The sequence below is a fragment of the Protomyctophum parallelum genome (genome assembly GCF_964188405.1).
Source record: "Protomyctophum parallelum genome assembly, chromosome: 20".
Lineage (NCBI taxonomy): Eukaryota > Metazoa > Chordata > Actinopteri > Myctophiformes > Myctophidae > Protomyctophum > Protomyctophum parallelum.
In genome coordinates, this window is record NC_139718.1 from 28025498 (window position 1) to 28040089 (window position 14592).

Consider the following 14592-nt stretch of genomic DNA (forward strand, 5'->3'; position numbering starts at 1 on the left):
GTGAGTCTATTAAGTCTCTTCCTGTCAGCGGTTGAGAGGCTGCAGCCCCAGTGGACCTCTCCATAGATAGAAGATGGCTGGTGCCGCCACAGAGTAGGTCCTCAGGAGTGCCCCCTGCCCTCCAAAAGACCTGAGACTCCTCAGCAGATACGCTCTGCTGAGGATTGAGTGATGTGTTTCAGCCACAAAGGCGCTCAATTAAATTCAACCCGTCCTTTACTTTACTCCACAGTCATGTCCAGTGGGAAGTGTGAGTGAGTGTGCCGGTTTTTGTGCACGTGCACAAGCCTTCCATATCGCAGCGGGTGTAACTTGGCCTGGTTTTTCCCACACAGGAAAATCTTCAGTGTTATTTCATCCATTGGTTACTCTGAGTTAAGGATTTTACTGTGTGCCTCCCCTCAGTCCCAGCGGCTCCCATGCTTCAGCTGGAGGAGTGCTGCACGCAGAACAACAGCGCCACGTTGTCATGGAAACAGCCGCCGCTCTCCACCATCGCCGTGGAGGGCTACATCCTGGAGCTGGACGATGGAAGCGGAGGAGCGTTCAGGGTAGGGGAATTTTTTTACATCTGAAGCTGAGGTGAATGAATCCCACACACTTTGTAAAGAGTACTGGCAAAGAAAAAAAGTATTAAACACACCCAATTCTATTATTAACTAGAACTGCACTCTGTCGAGTGCATACTTGCTTGTTGCACACTAGTAGGCCATAAATGGCCAACTAGTGCGCAAGCAGAGCGCACAAGTACTTTCGACCGCTGTAGGTGTAACTATTTGTTACCTACCTACTTTATGCATATAAACACCTAATATTATTAAGTATGGTTCAAGTTTCTATCTATATAAGAAATACAGTTTTATCGATGTAGATATATTCTGGATCCCTTTTTAGTTTTTTAAAGAAAAATGAATCATTGATATGTGATGAAAAAAAAAGGTATATAAATTGAATTAAAATATGTTATACAGTATAATTATTCTGTAAACGGTGGAATCTCAATATCTCTGTGAAGGAACGTTTGAAATGTCTAATTATTAGGTGTAACTATTTGCTACCTATCTACTTTATGCATGTAAACACCTAGAATTATGAAGTATGGTTCAAGTTTCTATCTTTATTTTCAAAGAAAAATAAATCATTGATATGTGAGTATCAGTAAGTATATAATTAATTAATTAATTAATTATAATTAATTAATTAATTAATAATTAATTAATTTAAGTATATAAACTGAATTAAAATATATTATACAGTATAATTATTGTATTACTTAGTGTAAATTGTCAATTGTTTTAAATGTATTTCATGTTGGACTATAGTGTGTCTCTAACTTCAATTTCTGTAATAATACTTTCACATTTGTTAAAATATACATGATCTAAAATACTTCCGTAATCTGTAGTTGGATTTGTATTTAATTGTTTAAAGCCTAATCTTGACATGTAGGTCTTTATACTTCTTTCTATCTCAGTATTATGGTCTTCATTGAAATCTCCTATTATCATAATTGTAGAAGTCGGAGATGATAGATACTTTACCATGTTTTCGAGAAATGTGTTTAATTTCGAAAGGTCTGTTTTAGGTGATCTGTACAAGAATGATATATAGACAGCCGTCCCGCCATTTGATTGTTAATGCAAGAAAACAGCAAATCTGTGCCTGGTTTGCTGGGACCAGATTACAAAAATGACCATATTTCTTACGTCATCATTGAGAGCTAGTCATACATATACACACCACGTACTCTGGTCCCAGCAGATCAGGCACAAGTTGCTATTTTATTTTTACTGATTATGTATATAGTATACGTATGACTAGCTCTCAATGATGACGTAAGACATACGTATACATATACGTATACATATACATATACTATATAGAGTACGTAGTTGTAAATTGATTAGCGGTATACTGTGGTTACTTTGCACCAAAAACCGTAACAGCCGTCCCGCCATTTGATGTTTATGCAAGAAAACAGCAAATCTGTGCCTGGTTTGCTGGGACCAGATTACACAATTGAACATATTTCTTACGTCATCATTGAGAGCTAGTCATACATATACACAACACGTACTCTGGTCCCAGCAGATCAGGCACAATTTGCTATTTTATGTTATACTGATTATGTATATAGTATACGTATGACTAGCTCTAAATGATGACGTAAGAGATATGGTCATTTGTGGTCGTTTGGTCCCAGCAAAACAGGCACAGATTTGATGTTTTTCTGCATAAACATCGAATGGCGGGACAGCTGTCACGGCGGAAGAGACCGGGCGAAATTATTACTTGCGCGCTCTGCTTGCGCAAGTAATAATAAGTAATTAATGCACAGTATTTTGGTAACTGACCGTGTCTTGATCCAGGTAGATCTGGTCATGGTTTGTTTGTTTGTTTATCGTGTGTATATGTATATATTCAACACTTTGTACAATCTCTGTATATCTGCTATTTTTGAATTGCCAATACATAAAATATGGATAAGGGGGTTAAAAAGATTGTGATGTGGACCCCCTCAAGGACCCCTGGGGGTCCCCAGATACCATTTTGAGAACCACTGCTTCACTGCACAGTCATGTCCAGTGGGAAGTGGTCTATTTTATATCTGGCTTAACCAGATGAACCCTAGCGTCCCTATTCTGGGAATTTCATTATAGGTTCATAGGTTATTATTCAGCGAATAATAATAATAATTGATATTCATTCATCAGCCAACACTCAGGTAGTACCCCCCCCCCCAGAGAGGATGTATAGGGCCTTAGTCCTACTCCTCCTCCTAGCCCAAATCACACCTTGGAAAGCATGAGTGTCTATTTCAAACAAAGTGTTTTTTGACTGGGGGGTCATATTTTGACAGCAGGAATTGCCCCTCATAATTTGACCCCCAGTATCAGGATGTATTAGGATGTTGATATTCACCATTTTGGCTTCAATTTATGAATTTCACATACAGTAGCATTGTAGAGTATAGGCTATAGCCGCCCTAGGCCATACGGTGTGATCTTTTACTAGGGTTTCTACTCACACAATTTTTTATTTTTTTATGCATTTTATTTTCAAGCACAAACTGTTATCATCAGACATAAGCAGTTTGTACATTTCACAGTTTACCCAACCACCCACTTCCCACATAGCTTTTGGTTTCCCACCTTACTAACAACATGACACCCTCTGTCCCACCCACACCCACCGTCCCATTATACTTACAGTATACCATCCAGTTGGGAGTAGAAAAGTAAATGTGTTTGAGGAGAATAAAATGTCTGGCTAACAGAGTTGGGAGGTAATCCTCTGCATGGCTAACTGGAAAGTAGCTGTGACTCTGTGAGTGGGTTCGGTTCTATGGAAATATAGAATACATTGGTATGAAATGTTTAATGTTTCTGTCAATTAATCTGGGGCAGGCACACAGCATAGGAATATGATTGATTTTATTTAAGTCGTATTTACAGCTAAGCACCTGCTGCTAAACCATGGGCAGCATCCAGAGGAAGCACACCTGCTTTTCTTTCAGATCTGTAGGTACCTCAGAGTTTGTCCTTTTTAATTAACAAAGTAATGATTGGCTAAGGTAGAGGGCAAGCAAGCATCGTGAATAGTTAATTGCCTGGATATGGGGTCACCAGGCCACTGGCAAGATTTTCACAAGCTTTGGGAATGAGGATCTGATCAAGAGAGTTATCTCAAATATCGGGAGCGCATTGAGGTGTAAAGTTCTGAATAATAGGTGGAAAAGAACTCCTGCAGGGTCGGAGATAGTTTCTTCTGTTGAAGATTTGAGTCTTGCAGCTCTTTAGAAATGCTTCTTAAACCTAAGTGTCGTTGTCGATAATAGGTCAAATTTCCTATAAAGCTGTAGACATTGGTTCAAAAGAGGCACTCCTGTGAATCGGTATCACCTCTGGCAGCACCTCTGGCTCTGAAACTTGAGTGATAGGTATACCCACCCATGTTCTTTTGTTGTGAAACAACACAATTGTTCCCATTCAATTGGCACAAGTGGGCAACTTTTTTATTTGTCTCTGATTAGCACCTTTGCCGTTCCATGAGACAAAGCAAATGTTATTATTGTTAATAATTTTAGCAGCCATCTATTACAGTGGTGATTTGAACAACATCCTGAGTGACATCTGCACTGAGAAGAGGGGAGGGGGATGCCAGAACATAGATTTGTTCCAAAATAAGTTACCTATGATTGGACAAATGTCATGCCTACACTGTCAAATGATTGATGGCGAAATAAATGAAACTCATTATGATGCCGGGTAAATGACAGTAGGTCACTTAAACCCTTCACTGTCTACATTACATGTTGACAGAGATGATTTATTTTGATCTTAGACTAGTATATTATATTGACTAATACCGTACCTTACTAATACCTTAATGTGCTTTGTGTTTGACTCAATAGTCAACACATTTGTTTTTATTTACAATTATATTACAATTTCAACAATAAATGTGGCACATCCAAATAGTTGCTAGTAACTAGGCTCTTAATGATCTACGATGACAGAGTAATCTCAACAAAGAACTCCTTCATTTGGCGCCAGGGAGGGCATCACCACCAATGCAACCAGGGGAAGGTGAAAGCAAGTCATTGTCACTGAGTCCCCTTGGGTGGACGTATGGCTACTGGTTTCATGTGCGATGTGTGGGGCCTTGTCGTGGAGAAGCTCTGATTGATATGAGCATGTGACACTGAAGGGAATGAAATGACGCCGTGTCAGGGAGGGAGGGTGCGGTAGTGCAGCTGTTAGACGGGGCGATCCCACAGGAAGTGCGATGGGAGATCAAGGCTATGTGCATACACTTACAGAGGTCAGTGGTGTAAAAGGACCCTCCCTGTCTCTACATAGTGAGCCCACCTGCTTTGTTGCAGCAAGAGTCTTATTCCCCCCTCAACAATGGAGTCAGGACAATGACAGGGCATATCTGTTTCAGCCCTCTGTACCTTAAAACCAGAGCAGGTTCCTCCACAAGACCACAACTTGTTCTACAGTTGTACTCAACAATGACTCTGGGGCAACAGCAAAATGTGTATTTATTAATACTTTTCACTATTTTCTTTTCTTTTTCTATAATAGACAAACAGTACTGAACAAAACCGACCCCTGCTAAACACAATTACAAATTCAATTGCACTGCAACTCATGTTAGAGGTGACTTTGTGGAGGCTGGCGACCCCATTGATGGCTAGCTAACCACAGTCACCTGACCATTTGCTCCGAATGATCTCCAACCTCCTCAGCCACCCCCAACATCATTCCGTGATGTTCATCGTCTGTATGCATCGACAAGTCTATTTTGTCTCGATTACAAGTGTTGCATCTAATTTCTGAACAACTTGCGACAGATGCACCAACTGTATCTGTTAGCTACTAATTGGCAGGCGGTCGATGCCAAATTGCCTTTCAGCCTGGAGTCAGTTTTGTTACTTGGCGGCCATTTTACTGGCCACACTGCAGGTTGGCTGCTCAACCAGAGCAATGCAGAAACAGGCCACGCTAGATGAGTGCTTGAGTTGATTCTTCCCTGACCATGAAAAGCACCCACATATTGGTTCCATGTACATACACATGTTTGTTTTAGATAAGTAATAGCACCCCCAGGTGTCCTTGAGGGTTTCCAGATTTACAAAAAAATGAAATAATATAAATACATAGCAGCCTGATATCCATCCCTCCCCCCAGGAAATCGCATTTGATTTGATGAATTTTCTGCATACCTTGAAATTGCAAATCACTGTAATACAGTATGCTTACTTACCCTTGTACAAGAGGTTTGGAATCTCAATGGGACTGTTTATGGATAAATAAAGGTGAAATAAAACGAATTAAATCAATGGTGTACAGTACACGACATGTAGCAGCAAGGGAAGTTTTGTTACCATCTGCTCCTATATGTGACTCACTGCAGATCAGCCCGCTGAGCTCAATGTATTCTATTTATACTCTGTAGTGTGGGCTGGCTCACCCCACGCACAATTGTACCAACTCACACTCACGTATTATTATACATCCCCCACTGTGTGTCCAAATGGGACATTCTCACTGAAAAGCCCCCGGAGACAGAACCGGATGTATTAACCATTTAAACCCTCTTTACTCTTTGTAAAACAGAACTCAGTTGGAAATGTACCAGGGGGAAGACCGCTCTTTTCCGTCTACACCAAATGTTTCCCCCAAAGATTGCCGAGCTGGCCCAGGCCGTAGCGTAACGGTCTGGGCACCGGACTGGTGATCCAGTCGCGGTGTGCCGCGGGTTCGACTCCCGGACCCGACACGGCCTTTACCGCATGTCATCCCCCCATCTCTCTCCCGTTTCCTGTCAGCCTACTTTCTATCCCTTAAAAAATCAATAAAGGCGTAAGCCGCAAAAAAATATCTTAAAAAAAAAAAAAAAAGATTGCCGAGCTACAAAGCTCACAACACATGCTAAGAGCTTGTAGATTGGCTATTTTTGGGTAATGTGCCCCCAGAATAGGCATGCTGAGGTTCGAGTGGTAAAAAAACAACACTTGTATATAAAAACTATGTGTCATAAATTGCTAGCAATTCAACATTTGTGTCTAACAGAATGTGTGTGTGTGTGTGTGTGTGTGTGTGTGTGTGTGTGTGTGTGTGTGTGTGTGTGTGTGTGTGTGTGTGTGTGTGTGTGTGTGTGTGTGTGTGTGTGTGCGTGCGTGCGCACGTGTGTGCCTGCGTGCGTGCGTGCGTCTTCACAGGAAGTGTATGTGGGGACTGAGACCATCTGCACTGTGGATGGGCTCCACTTCATGAGTATGTACCAGTCTAGAGTGAAAGCCTTCAACGCCAGTGGATTGGGCCAGTACAGCAAGACCCTGATCATGCAGACCTCAGACAGTATGTTCAGCAACGCAGTCCGATGTGTTCATTCACTGCTTCTCAACATTGGCTCCGGCAACCACTAGCGGTCCAAATGAACCGCTGGCGGTCCATTTGAGTACAATGTGAAATCCACAGTGTTCATGTGTGCAAATGGAACTTTGCCACACTCAGAGATGCAGAACTGTAAGGGTCCATTTGGACACCCAATTCGATGTTGAGAACCAGTGTGTTAATTCAGCTCTGAGAGTGCGACAATGTATACTGTACAACTCATTTGCAGTGTGATTTTATTGGTACTTTAGCTTTAAAACAAGCTCATATAGTACAGTAGTACAGTATTTGTAATCCATCTGTATGTTTGCGCCCTTTAGCTCTCTGCTGCAATAAGCCTGAATTATACATTGTCGTACGATGCATTGCGCACAAAAAGTAGCAGATGTGTTGTTGTGTGCTTGTACAGCGGCTATTATTGGCATGCGACGCGCCATACGACAATGTACAAATTAAAGCATTAGATAGGGAAGCTCGTCATCCATCATTCGACTTGAATTTATACTTTTTCACACAGCGGCCATTTTGCTCTTATGTCATACTGTAAAAATGGTCAATGGTTCAGACAACCCCCTTGCCTGACACACATACTGTAAGCAGCTGCTGAGGAAGAGCTTTAGTTTTTCCCCACAGAGTTCTGACATCTCTTGTTTTGACAGCTTGAATCCTTTACATAATTTGTGTTTTATTTTTTTAATTGCCGGAGGTTTAATGGTTGAAAGAAAATTTCTATAGGAGATTTTTCACTGGATTGTGACTAGTCCATGATATTGTTCTTGGCGTCTGTGGTAGAGTCTGGAACTACACCTCCCGAAATCCGAGTAAGGAAGCTGCCATTTCCGTTCACGAAAAAAACTTTTTATTATTTCCTTTTCTGCTAAGCAACAAGCTATATATGCTTAGATTATTTCTATTTCTATTCGGATAAATTTGCGCGACTGTAAAGACAAAACGAAAGTGGCGAGGAGGCTCCACTTCCGCTTTATAGTTTACTCATGACAGCTCTTCCGTTGCTCCAGACTATATTATGAAAGCATTTGGAAATTGCGAGAGGCAACCCCTATGGATAACAGTCTGGTAACGCGAGACTACGTCTGTGATGGTTTCTTTTTTTAGATCATTGATCTTTGATCTTTGGCCACTAAGCTGAACCAGCTTCCCTAATCAAACTTTTGACGCTGTCTGCCACGCCTCCCTGACCCCTGTACATTGTAGTTTAAAGTGTACACATGGAACAAAATGGACCCTAACCCATTTGTAAATCCGAGAGTATACAAATGGGTCCATTTGTTTACATTTATACACTCTTGGAGTCAAATTAACACAGGTTTTACTGTGTGCTTTAACAGCGTCAACCACTTCCCTCTTCCCGTCTCTCTCACTCTCCTTCTCCAATTCTCCCTCTCTTTCTGGCTATCCTCCATTCATTTCACATTTCAGCTGGACTCCCCCCATGTGATATGCAATCTCTAGGTTCAGGTATGGACGGGTCCTTGTGAGACCTCTCATTGCTGATTGTCTCCATTGCTCCCATCCCTCTCCTGCCCATCGCCTGTTACATTAGATCAAATCTCTCACTATGAAACCAAAAGGGACGGGCGGTTGGCTGTTCCATGGGCTGCAATTATTAAGCTTTCTGGATAGACTTCTAAAGCACATCACCATTTATTTCCCCAGGGAAATAAATAGGTGTGCTGTTCCACGTGGTGGAGAGAAACACAATGACAACCGACACCTGTGTATTGTGCCTATAATAGAAATTACCCCTGAGGTTAAAGTAACGTTTATAGAATAGAATAGTGCAATATGATACATTTTACACAGTATATCCCAAGTCAGCGTAAAATTATGATGGCGGCCCATAAGAATTGCAAATGCCCGTTCTTAAGGATTCTCACTTTCTCCTAGTTAGTTGTACAATATCTGGCAATAGTATTTTCACAGACATTTGAATCTCAACCTTTTTAACTTCAAGGACGACCAGTTTGACATACGTATACCCATCTACACATTAAAATGCCCAGTGATCATTTAACACGGAGAGTGTGCAAATGGAATCAAATGGACCCTTACATTTGCACACTCTCAGAGATACAGACCTATAAGGGTACATTTGGACCCCCCCGTGGTCCCCAGACCCATACGTTGAGAAACAGTGCTCTAGCCTCTTGTATTTTCAGCATCATTACAGTAATATTTATTACAGTCACCTACCGCTCTGACACCACATCCTTCTGCTTCCACAGTTGCCTGGTTCACCTTTGACCCCGCGACGGCCCACCCTGACATCATCTTCTCCAACAACAACCTGACGGTGACGTGCAGCAGCTACGATGACAGGGTCGTCCTGGGAACCGCCGCCTTCTCCCGCGGCGTGCACTACTGGGAGATGACGGTGGATCGCTACGACAACCACCCAGACCCGACGTTCGGGGTGGCCCGGGGCGACGTCCTGAAGGACGTGATGCTGGGGAAGGACGACAAGGCCTGGGCCATGTATGTGGACAACAACCGCTCCTGGTTCATGCACAACAACTCACACACCAACAGGTAAGCCTGTTAAAGCAGTGGTTCTCGAAGAGGGGTCCAGGGACGGGTCCTTGAGGGGATTCCAGGGCGTCCCCAGCTAATTTACTTAAAGATGGAGTGCTGTGGTTCCCCTACTAGGAGGAAGATGTTTTTCCAAAAAATTTACAGAAAGTGTTAAAATGGTGTTTTATGTGATCACACCCACCAGTTCATTAAGTATACCTGGATTTCACCTTAGCACCACCCACCTGAACACCTTAGCACCACCCACCTGAACACCTTAGCACCACCCACCTGAACACCTTAGCACCACCCACCTGAACACCTTAGCACCACCCACCTGAACACCTTAGCACCACCCACCTGAACACCTTAGCACCACCCACCTGAACACCTTAGCACCACCCACCTGAACACCTTAGCACCACCCACCTGAACACCTTAGCACCACCCACCTGAACACCTTAGCACCACCCACCTGAACACCTTAGCACCACCCACCTGAACACCTTAGCACCACCCACCTGAACACCTTAGCACCACCCACCTGAACACCTTAGCACCACCCACCTGAACACCTTAGCACCACCCACCTGAACACTTTAGCACCACCCACCTGAACACCTTAGCACCACCCACCTGAACACCTTAGCACCACCCACCTGAACACCTTAGCACCACCCACCTGAACACCTTAGCACCACCCACCTGAACACCTTAGCACCACCCACCTGAACACCTTAGCACCACCCACCTGAACACCTTAGCACCACCCACCTGAACACCTTAGCACCACCCACCTGAACACCTTAGCACCACCCACCTGAACACCTTAGCACCACCCACCTGAACACCTTAGCACCACCCACCTGAACACCTTAGCACCACCCACCTGAACACCTTAGCACCACCCACCTGAACACCTTAGCACCACCCACCTGAACACCTTAGCACCACCCACCTGAACACCTTAGCACCACCCACCTGAACACCTTAGCACCACCCACCTGAACACCTTAGCACCACCCACCTGAACACCTTAGCACCACCCACCTGAACACCTTAGCACCACCCACCTGAACACCTTAGCACCACCCACCTGAACACCTTAGCACCACCCACCTGAACACCTTAGCACCACCCACCTGAACACCTTAGCACCACCCACCTGAACACCTTAGCACCACCCACCTGAACACCTTAGCACCACCCACCTGAACACCTTAGCACCACCCACCTGAACACCTTAGCACCACCCACCTGAAGGTTTGTGTATGATAATGGGGGAGGGGGGATGATTTCACCATGTCACTAAAGTGGTGTATTTCAATTGGGCCTTTTGACTCAAAGGCTTTCAGCTTTCAGGAAGAAACCAAAAATACACAGGAAAGACATACTTTAATATTATAACCACACCTACAATACAGAAAAAGTACACAAATCACGTTTTTCCATCTAAAAAAAACATACAGCATCAAAAATCTGTTTTAAGGGCCATTCTCACCCAGCCCAATAACGATAACTATAAATCCCTATAGGACCGATGGTGGAATCAGTAAAGGAGCTACATTAGGAGTGCTGCTTGACTTCACCCGTGGGCTGCTCATCTTCCTCATCAATGATGAGCAGCAGGGTCCCGTGGCCTTCCAGGGTCTGGAGGGGAACTACTACCCGGCTATCAGCCTCAACCGCAATGTCCAGGTAAGAGAGACTGAGTCCAATGGATGATAGCTCAACATCTCCACCTGCAGGCCAAAGGAAACTTCATTGAGTGTCACATAGTCATTGGTGAAAGTATGAATAATTAATGTGATTATTACATTTTTTAAACAGATCATACTGATTAAATACAACTTACCAGACCATGGACATTTTTATTCCATATCCAAAACAACAATGACTAAAGTGTGTGTTACATTTTGAATGGAAAAACAAACAAATTTATAATGTAATATAATTAAATTAATCGTTGACTTATTCTCTTCTCTGTAGGTGACCCTGCATACCGGTTTACCCATCCCTGATTTCTACACTCCTGGGGAGGCAGACCCCAATGGTTCTGTGTGCTAAACACACTCACCAATGATTCAGGGAAACAAAACCCTCCCTCCACCCTCCCCATCCCTTCCCTGCTCCCATTTGATCAAAGTCAATGGATGGACTCTGGGTGCAGTTTACTTTTAGAGCATAGCTTATAATAACCGCTGTGTTTGAATTCAAAAGCATGGTTCATCAGGTGAAAAGGCCAGCCGAAGGAGTTGACTGTGGGAAATGAGCCATTGTTAAATGATCTACATATAAATTATAATACAGTACATCTTATCCTTCAGTCTCACAAGCAGATACACATGCACACACGCACAAGAACGCACACACGCACACATGCAAAATTCCATGCTTGCAAAGATACGCAATTAACTTTATCCTCTGATCATTTTGTCCATGAACATGTCATGTGGCGTTTTGTCCACCAGATAGAGCACTATTAAGAAAACAAAAACAATTCATGTGCCTGTAGATGAGGACTGGAAACTCACCGCTATGATCCCTGGGATGAGAGCAATACATGGACTCTCAGCTGTTTTGCTGTTGTATCCTCGTCTGTGTACATGAGATTCTATTAGTGGCTTAGCTTTGTGAATTTTTCCATAATATGGTTTGTAAGATACAGTGTCAATTATGTAATATACGGCCAGATGCCAGGCCTTCAAGCAGGCCTTTTGTCATAGTGGAGCTCGGAAAGAGGACAGTGTAATTTTTGTTTTGTATATTATACAAGTATTCTGCTTACTGCTATGAGTGTACACACTATGAGAACAGCATTTAAGGTGATGATGATGACACTGAAGCCGGTGACAGTTGGGATGCTGGTTGATTTCATAACAGCCGATTGAACAAGGTGCTATTGCAACTCATGTAGTTAGAGCCCTTTTACTGTAGTTGACTGAACCCTGCTAGTTTTGTACTGTTGTTATTGAAACAATGATCTAATGTGAAGAGGTGTAATAGTTCAAATAAGTTATTGATGTTAAGAGCTTTTTCCACAACAAGTCATTGCTTTTCTTTTATATGTGCATATGTGAATGGGGGGGAGGGGTTCCAAATCTAGTCTTTTTATGTCATTAAAGCAATCAAATAGTTCACAATGTGCTCTCAGTCTCAGGTCTAAGGAGAACTGCAGAACAAAAGCAACTCTCAAGCGTAATTTATACTCTTCGAAAATGGCTCATCTTGAAAAGCCGTTCTATTGGATGAGCGACTCATGTCATGCGACTCGAGTATAAATTAGGCTAAAGGGTGATACAAAGGGCAGTTTTCATTGGAAGTTAAATGCCAATGAGAGTTGGCCAAAACGGTGCCCTTTGTCTCACTGTCCTAAGACATACAACTGACACTCAAGGTGCTATCCTGTGTTTTAGCTTCATGGGTGTGCCTTCTTCTCATCTTGAAGTACAGTAATAATAACAGACCTGCATAACTTTGCTACAAACCATGTTCATTGCTTTAGTAGATTATACTGTTACAGCCTGAATTCACTCTGCTGCTAAAATATTTTAACATGGTAAAAGGGCAAAAGAAAAAGAAAAAACTAATAAAAATGAAAACCTGTTAATTATAATTATGTTGCATATGTATGTACTGTAAGTGCAGTATTTAAGAGGGTATACAGTATCTCCCACTTTACATTTACTCTAAGATTTCTATTTTCTATTTTATTTTGTTTTACTTTTGGGATTCCATTGATTGCAGGTTATTTGGAGCTGCTACCATGGTGCTGACTGTGGTATTTAATAGAATTTAGAGTGGTTTATAAACTTGGTTTGAGGGTAGACTGCAGTCATTCAGCAAGCAGCAAGACTCTTAATTGTCTGGCCTGGCTACATGGCCAGCATGGCAAGCATGGCCATTATCACTAGATTATATAACCAGATTAAATTCCAGAACAAAGAGCGTGTTGATCCAGTAGAGGAGCTAACAAAAAAATTACAGAAGTGGTGGAAGTGATACTTCCATGCGGAGTGTATGTTTCAGTTCCTATATCATTCTACAAATTGTGTGAGTGTATAGTATGATTTATGTTTGAACTAGCCAAATACACATTATTGTTTTCAGTGGTCACATTGTCCTCTTGGGGAGTCACCCAGATTATAGGCTACACAGACACACATTTGTGGCAGCCATTTTATTGATTATTAGAAATTACACATAGTCGCTGGGCGACAATGGCAACTATTTCTCAAGATGCTAGTCTGTACAGGTGTGTGTGTGCTATCTACTCTGAACCTCATTGTAACTCCAAAGTGATTCTGTTGATCCTGTTTAATGCTCAAAGATGGAATGTCATATATTATTATTAACATTCTATTATTTACACTGTTACACATACTATGTCTATGGAGACTTTTATGATAGAAAGCATTATTATTATTACTATTATTTTGAATATTTATTATGACTATTACGATGATCATGGTAATTAATTAAATGATAACCATTATATTACCATATGACTGCTGTTATGATTATTTGAAGTGTATTATGAGGTTATGTGTTTTCTGTATGTGTGAATATTCAATAAATTATAGGTGTCGGTCAACACGGTGCATTGTTTCAGTTTTTCCATACATGGGATGCAGCAGTAGTACTATATCTACATCATCACCCATACCTCTCTATTTTGACACCCATCTACAATAGTGAGCAACAAGTTAACAACCCAGGGGGTGCTCAGCAAAATGATTGATAACCAAATTGACCCTTAAGCCCAAACCACACCAGTTGCAACTCCTTGCAACTATAGTTGCACCTCGCAACTCCTTGCAACAAAACGGCAACCACACCAATGCAACTTGCGTGGCGAATCATTGGTGCGGTTTGGCTTTAGGTGTCTGTAATTGTGAGCTCAACCAATTGGACCCTCCCTCCTTCCTTATGATTACTGGACAAGATCCGTATGGGTCAATTTTATTCCATTACACTAATAGATTCAATGAATGGATGGATGAATCAATCAATCAATCAATCAATCAATCAATCAATCAATCAAATAAAACTGGGGGTCCTTGCAATTAAAAAGATTGAGAATCAGTCTGAATCACTATCTACATGTACAACTAAAACACTCCTCCTCCTTTTAGTCGCCAATGAAAATGAACGG

The 14592-nt window shown here is 42.1% G+C and overlaps 1 protein-coding gene across 1 annotated transcript in view; it reads left to right on the top strand.

Moving 5' to 3' along the window:
* trim9 (tripartite motif containing 9) overlaps nt 1-13965 on the top strand; it is a 44901-nt gene extending 30936 nt beyond the window's left edge. Inside the window, exons 6-10 of the mRNA XM_083791949.1 lie at nt 406-551; nt 6731-6869; nt 9152-9455; nt 10973-11135; nt 11427-13965. Of these exons, the coding sequence (XP_083648075.1) occupies nt 406-551; nt 6731-6869; nt 9152-9455; nt 10973-11135; nt 11427-11504 (830 nt within the window). The 3' untranslated portion in view covers nt 11505-13965. The remainder of the gene's footprint in view (nt 1-405; nt 552-6730; nt 6870-9151; nt 9456-10972; nt 11136-11426) is intronic.
* The last annotated feature ends 627 nt before the right edge of the window (nt 13966-14592 follow it).